The sequence below is a fragment of the Stegostoma tigrinum genome, chromosome 22 (assembly GCF_030684315.1).
Source record: "Stegostoma tigrinum isolate sSteTig4 chromosome 22, sSteTig4.hap1, whole genome shotgun sequence".
Taxonomy (NCBI): Eukaryota; Metazoa; Chordata; class Chondrichthyes; order Orectolobiformes; family Stegostomatidae; genus Stegostoma; species Stegostoma tigrinum.
In genome coordinates, this window is record NC_081375.1 from 51783489 (window position 1) to 51805810 (window position 22322).

Consider the following 22322-nt stretch of genomic DNA (forward strand, 5'->3'; position numbering starts at 1 on the left):
GAATGGGCCGTTGCTGGGAAAGAAGGAGTGTGTTTGTTGGAAAGAGGGCTCATGTGTGAAGGGACAGCAGTCAAACAAAGGAATCCCTCAGTCCAATGAAACCCGCAGCATCAATCTGTGCACAGCAATCATTGTTCAACCGGCATTTTGGTGAACAGCACCCTCAAAAAGCAGTAAAAAGCCTCAAAAACCAGAAGTTTCCTGAAATAACGCAAACTCTGCAATGTCCGTATGGGTCAGGTGTGGGGTGCAAGTGAGAAGGGTCTGTGCTGGTGAGTTTAATTTAAGTCAAAGCTGAATTATTGTTCCAGTGATTCATGCTGTAAATAAAGTATAACCATGATGTGTATACCCCCTGCATTACATTTCCATTACTTAGAGTGTGTTTGTACATTTCTTGTCCCATAGGTGCCAGTTAATAAAAAGGTTTGCTGCATATACTGTAAACAGTTCATTGTTTATCTTCAATACCCCTTCCCATTTGTTATGACTTCATGGCAATGAGTAATGAGTCTCTGCACCATTACCTTTGGGCCTTCCTTGTGTTCACTTCCCATATTACTTTCAGCAGAGTGAGTGGGAGCTTGGGTGGAGTTGGATAATGATGCAGAATGACTTCTGTGTCGAGAATCTCGGGCTTACTTACAGCATGGGGATGCCTATGCTTGCCGTGGAAAATGGCACAGGAAGACCTGTTGGGATGCAGAAACTGAAGCAACAAGATACACCGATCATCTGCCCCCTGGAAGCCTGACTGGCCTCGATTCCAGAGCACAAAAGCTGACGGTTCGGGCCTAGACCCTTCATCCATCCCGAAACGTCAGCTTTTGTGCTCCTGAGATGCTGCTTGGCCTGCTGTGTTCATCCAGCTCCACACCTTGTTATCTTGGATTCTCCAGCATCTGCAGCTCCCACTACCTCTGGCCTCGATTCTAGTGTGGGTGGCCACCTCAGAGACTGGATCAAAACAAAAACAGGAACTGCTGGAGAAACACTGCTGGTCTGGCAACATCTGTGGAGGGAGAAAGGCAGAGCTAATATTTCAAGTCCAGTGACATTTCTTCAGAGACCGGATCTCTTGCAAGGGACAAGAAGTGAAAAGGCCTTTATCAACAAATAGAGTCAGAGCCATACAGCATGGAAACAGATCCTTTGGTCCAGTGAGGCCAGGCCAGACATAATCCCAGACTAAAAACCAAAAAGAACTGCGGATGCTGTAAATCGGGAACAAAAACAGAAGTTGCTGGAAAAGCTCAGCAGGTCTGGCAGCATCTGTGAGGAAAAATTCAGAGTTAAGATTTCAGGTCCGGTGGCCCTTCCTCAGAACTGATAGTGGCTGGGAAAAAGTTAGATTATATGCAGAAAACAGGGAGGTGGGTGGGGTAGCGAGAAAACAATAGGATACAGTCCAAGGAGAGAGAAAGACAGTTGGACAGACAAAGGAGTTGCTAACGATCAGGCTGGGAGGGTGAGGAGTTGTTAATGGGGACTGTTAGTGACGAACAACAGGGGGTGTGGAATGGCAGGCTTTGTGGTAACAAGGTAACAAAGTGTGAATCTGGATGAACACAGCAGGCCAAGCAGCATCTCAGGAGCACAAAAGCTGACGTTTCGGGCCTAGCCCCTTCATCCATCCTGAAACGTCAGCTTTTCTGCTCCTGAGATGCTGCTTGGCCTGCTGTGTTCATCCAGCTTCACACTTTGTTGTCTTGGATTCTCCAGCATCTGCAGTTCCCACTATCTCTGTGTGGTAACAAGACCTGGTGTATCAGGGTAGGGGGCTTGGGCATGGGAGAGTTCAGCCCCTAAATTTATTGAACTCAGTATTGAGTCTGGAGTGCTATAGGATCCCCAAGCGGAAAATGAGATGCTATTTGGGCCGTAGGAGAGATGGTGATAGGGGGATGCAGGTAGGGGGTTATTGTGATTGGTCCATGGGAAGGGTGGAGCGGATAGGTGAGGTGAAAGATGGACAGGTTAGGTTAGGTCAGGAGAGGGAGGGCTGCACCGACGCAGTCAATACCGCAGGGGAAGGGGGGAAAGATGGCGCCACTGCTGGACAGTCATGCTTTGGAACGATGCGGGGTGTCCATGGCCACCACGTTGGTTTGTAGGAAGTGGGAGGAATTGAAGGAGAAGTTGTTGAGAGTGAGGCCCAGTTCAGGAAAGTGAATGAGTGTGTCGGTGGAGGGGGACTGGTTGGGTCTAGGGCAGATGAAGAACCCTTTTTGTGGGGGATACAGGTGTACAGGGAGTGAACGTCCATGTTGAAGATGAGGTGCTGGGGCCTGAGGACTTGAGAGTCTTAGGAAAGGCAGAGGGCATGGGTTGTGTCCCGAATGTAAGTAGGGAGTTTATGGACCAAAGGGGAAAGAATGGAGTTGAGACAGGAGGAGATGAGCTTGATGGTGCAGCAGGAAGCAGAGACAATGGGTGGGTTTATGGGTTTTGGGTAAGAGGTAGAAATGGGCAGTGCAGGGTTGGGAAACTATCAGGCTGCAAGCTATGGATGGGATATCTTCTGATGTGTTGAGGTTATTGATGGTCTGGGTAATGATGGTTTGGTGCTTGGAGGAGGGGATGGTGGGGTGAGGTGTTGGAGAGTTGGCATCTGGCCTCAGCGATGTAGAGGTCAGTGCGCCATCCTACCACTGCACACCGACCTTTGTCGGCGGGTTTAACGGTGAAGTTGAAGTCAGAGCGAAGGGAGCAGAGGGGGAGATGTTGGAGGAGGTGCACAGTCCGAGGGGGAGAGTTTGGAGTAAGAGAGAGGAGTGGAGAGATTCAAGTGATTGAAATCATGACAACAGTTTGAGATGAAAAGGTTGCGAGAGGGTAGAAGGGCAGGAGGGAGTTTCCAGGAGTTTTCTGGAGATAGGACAAGGGGTTGTTAGGGGTTGGGTTGCGTTGAATTCCCATTTAAAGAACTAGGTGCAGAGGCAGGGACAAAGAGTTCAACATGAAGGTGTTTGCTGAATTTGTTTACGTATGGGCGTAGGGGAATGAAGGTGAGCCCTTTTCTGCAGACTGACAGTTGAGCTACAGTGAGCGGGGGGACGTCCTGGGGGAAGGTCAATACCCAGCAGGGTGTGGGGCTGGGGCTGGATGTAGAGACGGGGCCAGGAGTGGGGGCGTGCACTGGAGCAGTCATATGGGAGGAAGCAGAAGGAACATGGTTGTCACTGATGTCGACAGTCACGTGGTCAACTCTTTTGTCTGTCCTTGATAACACAGTGTGGAGCTGGAGGAACACAGCAGGCCAGGCAGCATCAGAGAGGCAGGAAGGCTAGACCCTTGTTCAGAAATGGGGGAAGGGTAGGGGGCTGGGAAAGGTATATGGGATGGTGATAGGTGAGTGCAGGTAGGGAGTGGTGGGGATTGGACTGTGAGGTGGGAGGGGCAGATAGGTGTAAGAGAAGATGGATAGGTCAAGGAGGTGGGTGAGAGGGAGGGTTGGTCGTGGGATGAGGCAGGTGTGGGGGAAAATTTTGGAACTGGTAAAGTTCACATTGAGACCATTGGGTTGTAGGCTCCTGAAGCGGAATATGAGGTGCTGCTCCTCCAGTTTGCGGGTGGTGAGATTGTGACACAGGAGGAGGCCCAGGATGAAGATGCCGTCCAGGGAGTGGGAGGGGGAGGTTGAAATGGTTTGCAACTGGAAGCTGTTGATGTTTGTTGCGAACAGAATGCAAATGTTCCACAAAGCAGTGTATGAGCCTCTACTTGGGTTCACCGATGTAGAGGAGGCCACATCGGGAGCAGCGGATGCGATAGATCACATTAACAGATGTTCGGGTGAACCCTGGTCTAATGTGGAAAGTTTGTTTGGTGCCTTGGATGGAGGGGAAGGGGTGGGTGTGGGGGCAGGTGTAGCACTTCCTGCGGTTGCAGGGAAAGGCGGGGTTAGTAGGGAGTGTGGAGCGGATGAGGGAGTCGCAGAGAGTGCGGTTCCTACAAAAGGCAGACAGGGGTGGGGAGGGAAATATATCTTTCGTTGTGGGCTCAGATTGTCTGTCCAACTGTTCTTCTCCCTCCTTTGGCTCTATCCTCACCTATTGTTTACTCCCTAACCTCTCCTCCCACCCTATCTTCTGTATGTGAACCAACATTTTCCAAGGTGCCATGAGTTCTGAGGAAGGGTCACTGGATCTGGAACATTAACTCTGATTTCTTTTCACAGATGCGGCCAGGCCTGCTGAGCTTTCCCAGCAACTCCTGTTTTTGTTCATAATCCCAAACTAAACTAGTCCCACCTGCCTGCTGCTGGCCCGTAACCCTCCAAACTTTTCCAATTCATGTACTTACCCAAATGTCTTTTAAACATTGTAACTGTACCCACATCCACCACTTCCTCAGGAAGTTCATTCCACACATGAGCCGCCCTCTGTGGAAAAAAAGTGCCCCTAAAGTCTCTTTTGAATCTCTCTCCTCTCACCATAAAAATGCTCAACCTGTTCTTGAAATCCCCCATCCTAGGGAGAAAAAGACCGTATTTGTGCCGCTCCTTTTAGAAACTTCTATAAGGTCACCTCTCACCTTCCTATGCTGCAGTGAAACAATTTGGATATCACCCAAATCCAGATCAATGATGTATGAACAGAACACTGCCATTAATATGGGCTTGAACATTTTAGGTGCGGCTGAACCTGCTAATCATACCATCAGTTAGCACAAGTTGCCGGGGCAGCAGGTTTGAAGCAAGTGTGTAACACGGCCTCGGTAATAAAACCATCGAACCATCACCTCCCCACATTGTTTATCTAGTAGTAAACGGCACAGTCATTCCCTACACTTGTTGCAAACAGTTGTTTGTTTAATCTTCATTTCCCTTTATGTTTGTTATGATCTGCATCCTTGCTCCATGATCTCTGATCCTCCTAATAATTCAGTGATATGTTACATGTATGAGATCAGAAAGCTCACTGCAACAGATGGGAAAAAGCTGATGTTGGATTACATCGGGCTATCAAACGCTGTCATCGATTTAAGTGTCTCTGAAAAGAGGAGAATACTATGTTTTGTTTGTTGACTCATTTTCTCTGAAGCGTAGCAGAAGAGATTACAAGTGCATGGCACTCGATAAGGGAATAGGCCTGACCTCACACCTGAATCTCATTGTGCCCGAGTCTCCTGTAGTTTCTCACCTTCCTGCAGGTCACGTTATCTGGTTCAATCTGACATTGTTTGGGAGGTCCCTTCATTCAGCATCCTTCCTTCAACAGGTCATAGCTATGTCCTTCCGACACAGTTCCTCCATCCAAACCTCAATCTCTGTCAACAGGCACATCCTTCTCCCTCTCATAGAATCCGTACATGAGGGGGCAGCCCACTGAGGCCACACTGACCCATCCAAAGAGTATCCCACCCAGACCCACCTCCCGACCCTACCCCTGCATTACCCATGGCTAATGCACATCCCTGGACACTCCACCTAGCCAGCACATCTTTGGCCTGTGGGGGGAAACCAGAGCACCTGGAGGAAACCCACACAGAGACAGGCAGAATGTGCACACACCACCCCCCCCCACACTCACACTTGTGTGCATACATGCGCACACACACATACACACACACACACACTCGCGCATGCACAACACACACACTTGCACATGCACACACACACTTGCACATGTACACCCACACACTCACGCATGCACAAACACACACTCGCACATGCACGCACACACACATTTGCGCACATGCGTGCACACACACACACTTGCGCATGCACACACTCACTCGCACGCTCATGCGCGCACACACACAAACACACTTGCATGTGCGCACACACATGCTACCTAAACCTACACACACACACAGTCGCGCATGCGCACACATGCTCACACATACACAGATATGCACACATGCACACTCGTGCACACACACACGCACGTTTGCGCACACACAATAAACACACACACATGCATGCTCGTATGCACACACGCACGCATGCTAGTGCACACACATACTCTCTCATACACACGCATACACTCACACACATACATACGCACACACAAACACATAGACACACACAGACACGCATACGCACACACACACATACGCGCGTGCACACAGACACACACACTCTCACACACACATACACACATACATGCACTCATGCGCACACACACACTCACACACAGGCAGACACACATACGCGCACACATACACACATGCACACACAGACACAGACACACATGCATACACAGACACAGACACACACGCACACACAGACACACACATACGCACACACACACACATACACACAGACACAGACACACACATACGCACACACACAGACACGCACATACACACACATACGCACACACACACAGACACACATACACACGCGCGCGTGCACACACACACACACACAGACACACATGCGCGCGCACACATACACAGGCACACACATACACGCACGCACATATGCACGCACATATGCACACACACACACACACACACGCACACAGACACACACATACACATACACAGACACACACATATGCTTGCGCGCACACACACACAGACACACACATACACATACACACACACGCACACGTGCACACAGACACACACATACGCTAGCGCACACACACACGCTAGCGCACACACACACAACACATACACACACTCACACACAGACACACATGCGCGCGCACACACACACACAGACATGCACATACACACACGCACATATGTGCACACACATATGCACACACACAGACTCATACGCACGCACACACATACGCACACACATACCCACACACCACACACACACAGACACAGACGCACACACACATACACGCACACATGCACGCAGACACACTCACACACACAAACACAGACACACACATACGCTAGCACACACACACAGACACACATGCGCGCACACACAGACACACACACACGCACACACACACAGACACACATGCGCGTGCGCACACACAGACACACACATACACACACGCACATATGCGCACACACTCACACACACACACACACACACACACCTCTTCCCCCACTTCGTCAACCACATAAACACTGACTATGCACAATATGAAAAGCTCTTTACGACCTTAAACAAATGACCACGAACATTGAGCTGATGCAAGAGCATTTATGGAGTGAGTGTGCCAGTGTTAATCCCCCTTTTAACCTGGGACATGTGGGAATTTTGAATGAGTTAAGATTGGGCCCATGAATAATTCGACGTGAGCGTCTTCTATCATTAGCAGATTGGAGAGTTCCTGACTGTCAGTCAAACAATAATTTATTTCAAACTGCCTCCAAAATTCTTGCATTCATAAAACAACAAAATCCGAAGCCACTGAAGAAAAGGCAAATTTGGTTTTGCAATTTCTTTTGTGTTTGTTCACAGCTTCATGTGGAAGGTTCATTATCGTGGAGCATCCTGGAATGTTGGAATGCTATCAGGGCTCACTTCCCACCTTTATTTCCTTTCAAACTGCTCACTTCTCCTTCATCTCTGCAAACATTTGGGAACTGCCTAACTCCCCATCGATTTGAACGGTGCCTTCCCATGCTTGAATATACAGTTCCAGAACATTCTTTGATGTCAGTTGAACACAGGAGTTTGATAGTTTGTGTTGAAGTTTAAGGTGCAGAGGTCTCTTAGTTCCAGCTTTAGGTCAGGTGGTGCGATGCTGAGCGACGTGGACGGAAAGATCCCATTTTTAATTCCCAGATTGCGCTGGAATCAAGCTGCCCCTATCCTGACTGAAGTCAAGTTCTGTTTCTTCCGCCATCTCCATGTTCTACTTTGGATCCCACCCTTGGGCACTGTCTGTGTGGAGTTTGCACATTCTCCCATTGTACGCGTGGGTTTTCTCCGGGTTCTCCAGTTTCCTCCCAAAGCCCAAAGATGTGCGGGTTAGGGGTGGATTGGCCATGCTAAGTAGACCCATAACATCTTGGGATGCAAGGGCTAGGTGGGTCAGCCATGGGAAATGCAGAGATACAGGGATAGGATGGAGGTGTTGGTCTGGGTGGGATGCTCTCAGGGTCAGTGTGGACTCAGTGGGCCAAATGGCCTGCTGCCACGCTGTAGGGATTCGATGATCCTCATGAAGCATCACTGGATCAATTTTAATATTGTCATTCTTGTTTTCAGTTCCTTCCATGGTCTCACCCCTCTCTAACTCTGCAGTTCTTCCCAGCCCCTCAGCCCTGTGGAATATCTGTGCTCCTCTAATTCTGGCATCATATATTGTCCAATTTTAATTATTACACCATTTGATAGCCATGTATTTAGCTACTGAAGCCTTAAGATCTGCATTTCCCTCTCTCTGCCTCTCTTTCCTCCTCCAAGGCACTTTTTTAAACATACTGCTTCAATCAAACTTTCTCAACTGACCTAATATCTCATGTACCTGTGGAGATCGCCCTTAAATGCAGTAGGCATGTCAATAACCCAGTGCAGTAATAAATTCAACATTCCCACAGATCTTGCAACATTGCTCACATGAATGGAACAATCTGTCAGTGCTGACTGTTTGTTTATTTGTTGTCAGGAGTCCACTATCTGCGATTTCCCCCAGCACATTCTCTGAGATCCACACGTTACCTTTGTTCCCCTGCCAATCAACCACCTTGCAATGGATCAGTTCACCAAAAATAGTTGGAGAAAAAAGACTCCCCTAGTTGCTGCGACAACACCCTCAGCAGGAGTGACAACCTCAAGTCAGCCACCGTGACACCAATGATCTTTAGAGCCTCCTTAAAGGGGCCATGCTGACAAAAATTTGCTCTTTACAAATAAGTTTACAAGTGGTGTGCCCACGCCTTGAGTTCAGCGTGTGCACCAGCAATTTCCCCCACCCATCCCTGAGGGCCATGTTCCCTTTAGAAGTGGGGAACATAGAGTGAGAGGTTAAGGGTCACTTTTGTTGGATATGCTCACTGCAGGAAGAAGCAGCTGGGACAGGCAGGAAAGGGTTAAACCAGGAAGTGAATTCAGTCCAAATCACAACCTGAATGCATGTGGATGGGCTCTGAGCAGGAGCAGGCTCACAGCAAATTCTCACCAACTTCAAAGGATGTGAGGTGTCTTTAAGGGGCTCTTACAGACTTTGGGAAGAGGTGGGACTGTTCTTTGCTCTGGCAGCTGACAGCCAACCTTCCTGGGCACAGAAAGAAAGAGCTGGAGGCAATGAGCGAAGGATGATGGGATTTCTATTGGGAAGTGGTCGATGGTCTGTCTCTGCCTTAGTCAATGGATTGTCAGTGAAACTCCAGCCCAGAATTGCCCAGCAGGAAAGAATCGATGAACTTCATGTTTTGCAGCACAAGAGGTGAGGCAGAGTTGCTGTTTTCTGTACAAATTTCCTCCTCAGTTCAGGAAGTTAGAGTTGGGAGACATTTCTGTGTTACAAAATGAAATGAATGTCATCCATTTGGCATATCTGGCTATACCTGGACAATATCTACCGGGAGAGGGGCTTGTTTGGACACTGAGTGAGTAAAAATAGACTGCTAATGTTAAATGATCCCACAGGACTTGGTGTCTGGGCTCACCAGAGATGTGTCTGTTTGGTCGTAGTGGTGGAGTCTGAATCTGCTCACTGCAGATCTGCATTCCCAACAGGAATCCTTAGGTGGTGCATATCTCCTTTCTTAAACCAAGAGACCCAGGCTGAAAGATGCCCTGAAGTTGTGATGGGTGTTACATAAATGCCAACTAAATGAGAGTTTGGAACCTAGCCAGGTAACCCTGTCCCGTTCTCTATCAGTTACCGATGAGGTCCTTCCACTGAATAACATTAAAATCAATGAAGAAGAACATGAGACAAGGTGTGTAACAGGCAAGTGTGGCCTCACAGCACCAGGGACCCGGGTTCGATTCCACCCTCGGGCGACAGTCTGTGTGGGTGTCCTCCGGGTGCTCCGGTTTCCTCCCACAGTCCAAAGACGTGCAGGTTAGGGTGGATTAGCCATGCTAAATTGCCCCATAGTGTCCATGGATCTGTGGGTTAGGTGGGTAAGCCACAGGAAATGCAGGGTTACAGGGACAGGGTAAGTGGGAGGAGGTCTGGGTGGGATGATCTTTGGAGGGTCGGTGTAGACTCAATGGGCCAAATGGCCTGTTTCAACACTGTAGGGAATGTATGAAGTGTTACAGAGTGTATGTCAGGGACAGTGTGCAGTGGGTGAGTATATAGCAGACAAGTGTGTAACAATGTGGGGGAGATATGTGTCAACTGGTGAGTAATGGGTGAATGTGTAATAGATGAAAATGCAACAAATATTTGAAAGAGTGAGTGTGTAACTAGCAGTTGGATGATTGTGTAACTGCCAAGTGTGGAGCAGGTGTGTAACAGACAATATATGTTGTGGATATGTGTATACCATGTGTGAGTACATAGTAGGAGAGTCTGTAAAAAGACAGGTATATGATAAAAGTGTATGCTGTGGGTATGTAATGGATGAGGCTGATAATAGCCAGGCTGTAATGAGGCGGTGTGGCAACGTGAGTTTGTAATGGATGAGTGAGTAACACACAGCCATATAACAGGCAGATCTGTAAAGGATGGCTGTGTAACTTGTAGGAGGTTGCTTTGCATTGACTGATGAATGTTTTGAAACACAGAAGTGCTAAGTCAGGCAATGTGTTCATTTTGATGTTTGTCGGGTTCAGAGTTCACACTTGTTTCCTTGGCAGAAGGTTCACTTCAAGTTCCAGTCCAGAGTTTGAGCACATCATCCAAGTTGATGCTACGTCTGTTTAGTACTGAGAGAATGCTGCACTATTGGATATCTTCTTTCTTTTATTTCAGAAATATACTTTATTCATAAGGAATCTTTATATGGATGCACAGTTGTTTGAGCAGTTCGACTCTGTACACAGTCTTTACATGTGTCGAACAAACAAATGCAAGACATTTCCGCCATATACAAGACTGCATTTACATATATTTCAGGCACTGGGAGGGTCTAATAACTGAATGGACCTCCATTGTACGTTGGTGGAAAGATGGTGGTCTTCCCTCTCTGCACCTTGGCAGCAGCTGCCCCAAGCTTTAGTGAGTCCCTCAGAGAGTAGTCCTGCACCTCAATTCTGTAAAATTGCAGTTGGTTTTAAAACTGCCAGTGTTAACTTGCGTAGTGTGAAATCTACTACACGATGTATCCCCACATTGCCTTACTTGGCCAATGTCACAGCGGCCCTCCTGTTTCTGCAGGAGTATGGGATACTGCACCTCAGCCGCTATGGGAGATAATCAAGCTTGTGGACCTGTGGGCCTTCGGTTTGGTCCTGGGGTGGAATGATAGCCGTTCTTCCAGCCTGGATATTCTGCTGCAGGGAGGCAGCTTCACCATCTCCAAGGTTAAGGAGGTGCAGAGCGGGCACCTCCTCATTACAGACGTTACGTACAGAAACATTCTCCTGAGACTAATTACAGTGTCCGCCTGGTGGTGCAGAGTGAGCAGCTCCCACTGCTGCTGGTGACATCCAGGCCGGTCATTCTGACCGGAGACTTCATCTGCATCATCGATGCAGATGGACCATCCAGAGGGACTGACAGCGAACTGGACACCACGTCCAGAACCCTGATGGAAACAGTTAAAGTCCCCACGCTCCATGGCATCATCAGCATCTCCGCAGACACAGTGCAGCAAAGATACACCTGGCCATGGCCAAACGGGTCTCTCCGCTCAAAGATAGACCTCCTGTTGGTGTCCCGTATGTTCTCCATCAAATCCACCAATGTCAAGCCTGTGTTCTTCTCTGACCACTGCCTCCTGCTGGCCGACTGCCACATGCAGGATGACCAGCAGACCAGCAAGGCACTTGGAAGATGACAGTGAAACTGTTGACCCCTGAAAACAGTGAGGAGCTCAAAAGGGATTAGACAGGTTGGAGAACCATCAAGCCCCTCTTTGACCTTCCATCAGACTCGTGGGAAACAGTCAAAGGGAAACATCAAGAGGTTCTTTATGCTTAAGTGTGTACAGAAGGCGAGAGAGAGATGGGGAAAAATGTCCAAACTCCATAAAAGCATGCAGAGCCTGTCGCAAATAATCTGCCAAATAATATGTTAAACTGAAGTCATGTCTACCTGCTCAAGGGATCTTGCCATGCACTGGTTAACTGCCACATTTCCTACATGATACCACATACTAAATTTCAGAATGACTGACTGGCTGTGAAGCACTAGGGTGCATTCTGAGCTGGGCAAAAGTGCTTCTTCACAACTTAACTACTCTTAGTGTCTCACATAATTCATAACTGTTTCACTGTGACCCTAGTGACAAAAAATGCAAAGGAGAGATTGGAGTGAATACTGACACTGAGAGAAATTAATCTCATTAGCTTTTAATTGCAGTATAGAGCAAATCTGATACTTTTTTTGTCTGTCCATGGGTCATATAGGTGAGTGTGAGAGTGTATGTGTGTGTATGTAGGATGGGGATTATCTGCACATGTGTGTGTGTGTGTGTGTGTGTGTGTGTGTGTGTGTGTGTGTGTGTGTGCGCATATGGGTGTCTGAATGTGGATGTGCGTGCAGATGGGGTGTGGCGTGTGTGTATTTTTGTCTGGGGTTTTGAATACGCAGGGGGAGCTGAGGCTGTGTGTGTAGGTGGGAGTACATGCAAATGTGGGTGGCTGTAGTGCATGTGGGGTGATGGGGGCTGATTGTGTGAGGGTCTGTGTGTCTGTGTGAGTGAGTGTGTTGGGGAGGGAGCAGGGGGATGGGTGGGAACAGAAGCAGTCTCAGGCAGAACATTTTGACAGTGTTACAATGCATTTTCCACAGTTCACTCTTCCTTAGTGACATTTTAAACAACACATATTGACCATGCATCAATTTATTTACCTGTTTCTGCCTATCTGTCTGTCTGCAGTAATCTACACAGATCACAATCTATCTAGTCTATCGATTTACAGTCTCTCATTCTGCGCATCTTACTCTGTCCTTGTGCATCTTTTTTACTATCGGTTTCTATCTCTCTTTTAGTGTTTGTGCCTGCCTTTAGATGTAACTAATCAGATCTCTGACCCTGCGCATGCTTCTCTATTGTATCTCTATCTGTCCACATCTATAAATATTATGTATCTTTTTTTCTATCAATGTTTCCACTTCATATCTATCCCTGGCTCTCCTTATTTGTATCTGTCCCTCTATCTGTTAATATTTATTGTCATCTGTTTATGTTGCCACTTCTCCAGCCTGACAAATTCTGTGTTTGGAATGTGTCCCCTTGACGGCCCAATTCTTATTGATTTACTCATTTTAATGGGCATCTGTCAGTAACACTTATCCAGAGTCACTATCATGACATCAGGGCGTGAGGAAGATACTTGGATCTTTTTCACTGATGATGTTAGCCGCCAGACCACGGTTTCGGCTTGATCAGTAATAGGTGAACATTTTATTTAGTTTGGGATGTCACCATGTTATCATGCTTGCATAAAATGAGATGGGGTTAGTTCACATTTCTGTGTGCTGTGGCATTCTCAGCTGTGATTGGCTGTGCTAATTCCATCCTCAGGACTGAAGCTGTTAGATGCAGCTGCCAAGGAAAGGGAGGGGATTCTGTGGGAATGAAGGGAATAGTTTTATTGCAGCCAATTGTTGGCGTCTAGGCCTCTCCTAGAATTGTGGGGCAGCAGAATCATATAAGATCTGAACAGGGGGGATGGGGGGAGGATGATTCCTCTTACAGGAGAATCGTGTTACTAAAATCACGAGTCACCCATTTAGAACTGATAAGGTAAAACATTTTCCCTCAGTGGGTGACACGGTGGCTCAGTGGTTAACTCTGCTGCCGCACAGGGCCAGGTGCCCAGGCTCAATTCCAACCTCGGGCAACTGTCTGCGTTGAGTTTGGACATTTTACCCCTGTGAGTTTCCTCCGGCTGCTCCAGTTTCCTCCCAAACTCCAAAGATGTGCAGTTTAGGGTGGATTGGCTGTGCTAGATTACCCCATGGTGTCCAGGGGTGTGCCAAGGGAAATGTGGTGTTACCGCGATAGGGTGGGGGTGTGGTGAGACTGGGTTGGATGCTGTTCAGAGGGTCAGTATGGGCTTGATTTGCTAAATGGCCTGCTTCCACACCATGGGGATTCTATGATAATCTTTGGAACACTTTTGGTAAAATGTGATGGAGGCAGATTCTCGAATATTTTTAAGGTAAGTGGGTAAGTTCTTGTTAAGTAAAGGGGTCGATGGTTATCAGGGGCAGGTGAGAATGTGGATTTAAGATTATACACAGATCAGCCATTATCTCATTGAGGATTCAGGGGCTGAATGGCCTACTCATGCTCATGGTTTGTATATAGATCGAAAAGTAAGTATCAAAATGAATTGAATAAATGACTTAAGGAAATGTTAGCAGAACTACAGGGTTAGAGCAGGAATATGGGACCCTGATTGGATCACTCCGAGCCAACATGGGCTCAATGAGCTGATTGTCCTCCTGTCAGAATGATCCTGTGATTCTCTGGGAAGATTGTTCACCAGGGCCAGCGCAAAGTAACAAGTGTGGAGAACAACACTTCCCTGCAAATGCATTTGCCTTGACCAGGTCAGTTTGATAGTGAACGTGTCCTCAGTTTGAATCCATCTGTGTGATTTCTATCCATCAGGATCTTGGAAGTACCTCTGTTCACAGCAGCAAGAGCGAATGATGTTGGTGCCATCAAGAAACTCCTGGAGTGTCACTCCGTTGACCCTTTTGAAAAAGGTGAGAACGCACATTTAATTTTGAGGAAGGGAACGTATGCTTTCATTTTAATTAAAACGCAGCACAGGAAGGGGTCACTATGTCAGACTGGTCAATGCTGGTGTTGATGCTGCTGTTCACCCTGTTTCTCCTGTCCTCCTTCGTTGACCTCGAAAGCAACACTCCCTTGTCTAATCTCCCCCATAAGCAATTAGTCTTGAGGACTATCATAATACTTGTTAAGCCTCATTAATTCCAGTCTCACACTCATTGCATGCCTTTGGTGAGTGACTGCTTAATCATACTCGATCTCAGGGTTGTGAGTGACGCACTGTTGGTAATAAATGAGATAGATACCGTGTGAGGTAGAATTGCTGGGTCAGGTTGAATATACTCTAAAGAGGTTTCTTCATATGACCTGCCAACCATTAGTCTCTTGCCCCCCAGCGGCTTGTTTCCTGAAAAGTACTTGGATAGAGAAGGATTGAAGAGTTGACAGGCATTGGGTTGAGATGATGTATTGATTAAATACTACCCGAGATTTTAATTTTGACAAATAAAAGTGTTTAAGAAATTTAAAAAGACATAATCGTTTTAATGCATAAGTTCTCACTTGCAGCAGTGACCAAAGATTGATCTTTAATTCCCCTGGACTCCAGGAAATCCCTTGAGTGTTGGCAACAGTAGCTGAAAGCAAACCTCAGCTCCTTATGGTAATTGTGGCTGCTTTTATTTCCTGGTAGGAGTGATGGGTGAGACAGCATTGCACATAGCAGCTCTGTACGGAAATCATGAAGTTGTGACTATGCTCCTTGAAAAAGTGCCAGACCTCATCAATGTGCCTGCCTCCTCGGACCTGTACGAAGGTAGACTCTGATGATTCATTCATGAACTTTTGCCCTTGTTAACCCAAAGTGGGATCTGGCTAAGTTTTGTATTAGAATGGGTTGGGCTAAACAAGGAGTGAGGGGTTAAGTGTTGCATTAGGATGGATGGGATACTCCAGGAGGTTAGCAAGGTTCGATCACATGGAATACACGGGAAGCTAGCCAATTGGATACAAAATTGGCTTGAAAGGTGGGAGACGTAGGGTAGTGCTGGAGCTTTGTTTTTCAGGCTGGAGGCTTGTGACCAGCAGAGTGCTGCATGGATTGATGCTTGGTCCACTGCTTTTTGTCAGTTATGTCAATGATTTGGATGTCAATATAGGAGGTATGGTTAGTATGTTTGCAAATGACAGCAAAATTAGACCCAGCACCAATCCTTGTGGCATACCACTGGTCACAGGCCTCCAGTTTGAAAAGCAATCCACCACCCTCTTGTCTTCTACCTTCAAACCAGTTCAGTATCTAAATGACTAGTTGTCCCTGTATTCTGTGCGATCTAGCCTTGCTAATCTGTTGTAGCTGTTCAGGTTGGTGAGGCCACTTTTGCAATACTACGTCCAGCTCTGATCTTATGCTGTAGGAAAGATGTTGATATTGAAAGGATTCAGAAAAGATTTACAAGAATGTTGCCAGGGTTTGGAAGGTATGAGTTATAGGGAGAGGCTGAATAGGCTGGGGCTATTTTCCCTGGAGCATCGGAGGCTGAGGGATGATCTTTATAGAGGTTTATAAGATCATGAGGGGCATGGATAGGGTTAATAGCCAAGGTCTTTTTCCTCTGGTAGGGCAGTCCAAAACTAGAGGGCACAGGTTTAAGGTGAGTGGGGAAGGATTTAAAAGAGGCCTGAAGAGCAACTTTTTCACCCACAGGGTGGTGCGTGTGTGGAACTTTCTGCCAGAGGAGGTGGGGGAGGCTGGTAGAACTACAACATTTAAAAGACACCTGGATATGTATATGAACTGAGGTATATGGGCCAAGTGCTGGCAAATAGGAACAGATCAGTTTAGGATATCTGGTCAGGACAGATGAGCTGGACCAAAGGACCTGTTTCTGTTATGTAAGATGTTATGTAAGGACTGAGGGGTTGGTGCTCATTGTGGTGAGGTGCCATGTAACAGCTTAAATATGGAAACGGAGTGGTCAGTGACAAAAGGGGAATGGGTAGTGCCACTGACAAAGTGGGATTTAAGGATTGCTTCCCTCCTTTTAAACCTGATACGATGAGGCATTATTTGATTTGATTCGTTCTACTTTTCACTCTTCTCCCTTACTGAGATAGACCCAAAGGTGCTCCCCAAATCCTGGCCTCTCAAATGCGAAGTTTTCAAAACAACTCGGAGCAATAACCTTATAAGATGAAATCAAAGAGAGATTTTGTTAACAAAACATTGGAAACATTGGGGAATTGTTTTGCAACTCCATTTACACATAAACAATGTAGAGAGAAAGAGAATTGGAAGAAAATAAATTACAACTTCTGAATTTCTTTAGAAATCAAAGATATTGGTGTTAGATTACCTGACTTACAGTCCAGTGAGTCGCTGTCCATTTGGGAGACTCAGATCAGCTGATGTTATAGTAGTTCCTTACCTGGGAGGTAGGATGCAGGTGATTAGCAGCTGAAGCTCCAGCAATACTTCTTGTACTCAGAGAACTGGTCCAGTTTGACAGCAAAGTCCTGAGGTGTTTTCTGGAGATGAGATTCTTGAGAGCAAGAGAAAGATGGAGAACAGGCAGTCTAGCGACTAAGACCTGGAGTTGCTCTTCTCATGATGATGTGTGGAGTTTGCACATTCTCCCCATGTCTGCGTGGGTTTTCCCCGGGTGCTCCAGGTTCCTCTCACAGTCCAAATATGTGCAGGTTAAGTGGTTTGGCCAGTCTATGTTGCTCATAGTGTCCAGGGATGCACAGGTAAAATAGATAGGTCATGGGAAACATAGGGTTATAAGGATAGGGCAAGGTTTTGGGCATAGGGTCTGGGCCTGGGGTGCTCTTTGAAAGATCAGTACAGACTCGATGGGCCAAATGGCCTCTTTTTGCATTGTAAGGATTCTCTGATTCTATGAGCTGCACATTTAAACAGTTCAACAAGCTCCATTTTCAGAGCTGTGACAAAAGCAGCCCTTTCAGGTGCTGAAGGATTATCTCAGGAGGTGAATTGGAAGGTTGTTAAATTGACAACAGTGTAGATTTATATGCCCCAATAGAGTTTCCATTGTGAGCTGTTGAGCTCACTGCAGAAATATTAGCGACCGTTTTAATTTAATGGGTTTTGAAGTTTTCTTTTGCCTCAAACAGCTTGTCTCTAAGTCCTTGCTGTCAGCTTTAGCTGGAATGCTGATATAATGCAGGGGGTTCAGAGGCTTCCAGTCAAATGCTCACACAATCAGTGTCAGCCATTTTATGAGTCAAGATTGTTCATTTTTAAAACAAACACGACTTAACCATGAAAACATCCAAGAGGATACTGATTTCTTTGGGATTTATCTTCATCCCCTCTGGCCATGACTGTAGTGAGTAAGGAATGCGGCCTACACAGTGAGGGTCAGAGACAAAGAGGCAGGACCCTTTAAGGCATAGGTCCAGAGTGGATTGAGAACAGTTGACCGTCATTGGATTGTTGTATTTAAGAGCTGAGCTCAGGCTATTGTGGCACAGTGCTAATGCCCCTACCACTGGACGAGGAGGCCAGGTTCAAGTCCCACCTTCTACAGAAGTGTGCAATTAAAATCTCTGAATAGCTTGGTTGGAAAACATCTACAAGCTGATGGCCACTTCAGCCAGGCCCAGGTAGAGGTCCACAAGGAGGTCACTGAGTTCGAAGAGGTGGGCACTGCAGGGAGTGGAATGCCTTATTTTCCCCCTGACTCCATTTGAATTTAGACCCCTCCATCTCTGCCTACCTTTTGCTAGTGTCACACGGCCCCTAGTGGGCAGTGCCTGTAGTCAGTCTGTCCAGTTGATTACTCTGGTGATTGGTGGTGGATTTTTGGAACAGAAAGAGCTGAGTTCTTGGCAGTGGACGAAGGAGGGAGTTGTCACGTTTGCTTGCCTTTCCTCCACAGCTACATTCATGCTCAAGTTCCCTTAGAGGAAGAGCATACGCTGTGTACTAACAACCTCAAAACCTTCAGAGAGAGGTGGGTGTTGGAGTGACTGGACTGCGTTATCTCGCTGTCCGACACCATTTTGGTTTAACCTCTCCTTTGTATTCCCCACCTTTTTTGTATTTGTTATTATTGCAATGGTAGGCAGTGCTTGTTACTTGTTTAGTTGTTCAATTGGGTTTGATTTGGCGGTAGGAATGAAAAACAGAACTGAGTTCTTCACTTGGCATGGGCAGTTCAGAGACCTCCTTGTGGACCTCCACCTGGGCCTGGCTGAAGTGGCCATCAACAGGTCCAGGCTGTTCTCGATGGCTTCAGAGAGAGGTGGGCACCACTGGGCCTAGACTGCATAGCTTGCCCACCCTAACACCATTTTGATTTAGATACTTCTCTTGTTTCCTTGCCCATTTTGTTACTACATTGCTGTGGCACTGGCCTGGTGAGCAGTGTGTATTATTCGTTAATTGATAAATAGTTGTTCAGATGAGTTGCTGGTGCGTTCTTTAAAATAATAAAAATGCTTAAAAACATGAAGAGCTGAGTATTTGTACAAAGGGAAAGATGAAAACTGGTGTTTACACTTGATTGTAATGTACATTTACAATAACGCCTTGGTAAATCTCTGTATCGATATACAAAACAGTAGTCAAGAATTTTTTTTGTTTCATTCATTCACGGGATGAGGGCATCACTGGCTGGGCAGCATTTATTGTCCATCCCTAATTGCCCAGAGGGTAGTTCAGAGTCAACCACATTGCTGTTGATCTGGAATCACATATAGGGCAGACCAGGTGAGGATGGCAGTTTCCTTCGCTAAAGGACATTAGTGAACCAGATGGGTTTTTCCCAACAATCGACAATAGATTCACGGTCATCATTGGAGTCTTAATTTCAGATATTTAATGGATTCAAATTCTACATCTGCCATGGGGGGATTTGAAACTATGCCCCCAGAACTTTATCTGGGTCCCTGGATTGACAGTCCAGCAATCATACCTCTGGGCCATCACCTCCCCATAAATGGGGCATGGGTAGCCGAGTTGAGGAATGGGGTTGGGGTTAGGATAAGGATCAATATGAACTGACTGCATATCATTTTGTTGGATAGGGAAAACAGCCCTGCACATTGCTGTGGCAAACGAAAATGTTCATCTGGTGAAAGAGCTGATAAACCGGGGAGCCGATGTGGCAACATCACGTGCACCTGGGATCTTCTTTAGAAGAAATGAAAATAACTTAATTTATTACGGTAAGCATTCACCATCATTTGCTTGTGAGTGCACGTGAGTTCACAATCTTCCTCGTTGAATACGACAGACTACTGTTCATCATTCCATTAGTCTTTCATGAGTAGCCATTTGAACGAGAGTAAGCTATTTGTGACAATGCTGTGGTTTTAAGAGGTTATTTTGTCCTTTTTATTTAAGGGGAGGTTCTAAGACAGAGGTAATGAGTTGTCTATCGGAAAACGCCAATAAACAGCTTGTGAGGCCTAGAGTTTTTTTAAAGTTGAAACAATAGAAGCAGCCCGGTTGGGTGTGGCTGGCTCTATTAGACCAGGATTTCTAGTTTGTTTTTCAAGTTTTTAGAGTAGATTTGTAGCTTGGGTTGTGAATGTTGTGGTCGGTTGACTCGGCAGCAAAAAGACATGAGCAATACTCACTCATCTCTATCCACATGGATAAGGAGAACCACCAATTCAACTGGGGCAACACCAGGATCCTGCGACCAGCAAAGCAGAGACAAGCATGGGAATTCCTAGAAGCCTGGTACTCCACGAAGAAATCCATCAACAAACACACAGAGATCGACCCCATATACACTCCACTGCAAAGGAAAGTCGGAAGTGAGGTAATCCAGCTCAACGGACTCCAGAGTTCAAATAACAGGCAAGAAAACGCAACGGTGCTTCATTGGAGGCTGCACTGATGATGTTACCCAATAGGCTAACGAAACGTCTCCGGAACGTCAATGAATCATCTTGGCGAGTCAACCAACCACAACAGTATTTTTTTAGTTCTTTATCTTTGAGATTTAGCATCAGTTGCTGTTGGATAGAATCCGGGTTTTCTCTCTGCTGCTGGGTTACCCTCTGAGATGAACTTATTTTTCTGAATTTGCTGTCTTTTTGCCAAGGGTGTGTTTATTGAATGTTATTATATCGGAACAGTTAATTAGTAACAGTTACGGTATCTGTTGTTCTGTTAAGTCTTCCGGTAGAGTTAAATTATTTAAGTTTACCTTTCTTTTGTTGTGTTTTAATAATAGTGTTTTAAATATATTGTATTATGCCTAACATCGAGTAGTTTGACCAATCAAATTGCATCTGGAATACAGCACGCTACATTTGCCTTTAAAATAAGAAAATATGACGATCAGGGCTACCTGCTTAAAATATTTTGAAAGGTCTGGTCTGGTCCATAATGCATTTGATGTACTCCATTGTTCAGTGAACCAATCAACCATCAATCCTAATTCTCCCAAATTTTTCTGTTTCCCAATATTCTAAAGCTCTAAAGGTAACATTTATTTTTCAGGACTTTTATTTCAATTGAATTTTTAGAGTTATCCCTCTTGTCTGTGTTTCCCTTGTGAAAGGAAGAATCATCCCCTGTTGAATTTATTTTTTTCTTCACTTACTCTCAATGATTTAGCATGCATCGCAGTCCAAATACATAAATTATTTATCTACATTTCTGCTTCCATTCATATGCTTAAATCTCTGTAATATCCTTCAAAGCAGGAAAAGAGAGAGAGTATTGGGATTTCTCAAATAATTCTGAACAAACATTCTATTGACTAGGGTACAAGAGACATAAGGTGTGGAGGGGATGAACACAGCAGGCCAAGCAGCATTTTAGGAGCAGGAAGGCTGACGTTTCGGGCCTAGACCCTTCATCAGAAGAGATATAGTTTGTGACGTTAACCATTTTAGATCAAAGCTGTCCACATGGCACCAAAGCAGATCATTTTGCCTGACCGATGTTTGCTCATTCCTTTTGATAGCTTTTGGATTGCTATTGATCACCCCCTTCTCTCCATCAGATTTCTCCATAATATCTCACTTTCTATCCATTGCGTGCCACTTATTGAGTTTTTAGTTGATCTTGAGCCACATTTTCCTCTTCACAGGCCATCAGGTCCATTGTTGTACAGGAGAATCCCGTTCTACCTTGAGTCTAACCCAGTGATCACTTGACGACTTGTCCCTCTGTAATTTACCCTAAATGTCCATTAACCTTTTTAATGCATTTAAAATCCTGTCCATCCTCCTACTTCACTGGCAATTTTTAAACTTTTTAACCTGTGGCCTCTGCTTTCACCATTATAGCCAATTTATATAATTTCCTTTCTAACCTTCAATACTTTGCCAATGAGAAACATCCAACTTCCTTAGACTTTCCTCCTGACTAAAATTCCTTGTAATTAGGATCTTGCTATTGCTTCCCATGTTTGTCTTTCATCAGCTAACATTATGTCCAAACATTGGAAACTTTGCAATATGATGTAAGACAGTAACATATTTCAGTGATAATGCCCACAGATAGAAAGAAGCAAATGCTCCTGAGAGATATGTGATGCTTTAAAGCGCAAATGTGACATCTGGAGCTTAACTGATGCTTCCAGGGATATTAAACT

General features: G+C 45.9%; 1 protein-coding gene across 1 annotated transcript in view; it reads left to right on the forward strand.

Moving 5' to 3' along the window:
• Positions 1 to 8830: 8830 nt before the first annotated feature.
• Positions 8831 to 22322, forward strand: part of LOC125463724 (transient receptor potential cation channel subfamily V member 6-like) — a 57121-nt gene continuing 43629 nt past the window's right edge. Inside the window, exons 1-4 of the mRNA XM_048555345.2 lie at positions 8831 to 9314; positions 14611 to 14708; positions 15431 to 15553; positions 19792 to 19932. Coding sequence (XP_048411302.1) covers positions 9184 to 9314; positions 14611 to 14708; positions 15431 to 15553; positions 19792 to 19932 — 493 coding nt within the window. The 5' untranslated portion in view covers positions 8831 to 9183. The remainder of the gene's footprint in view (positions 9315 to 14610; positions 14709 to 15430; positions 15554 to 19791; positions 19933 to 22322) is intronic.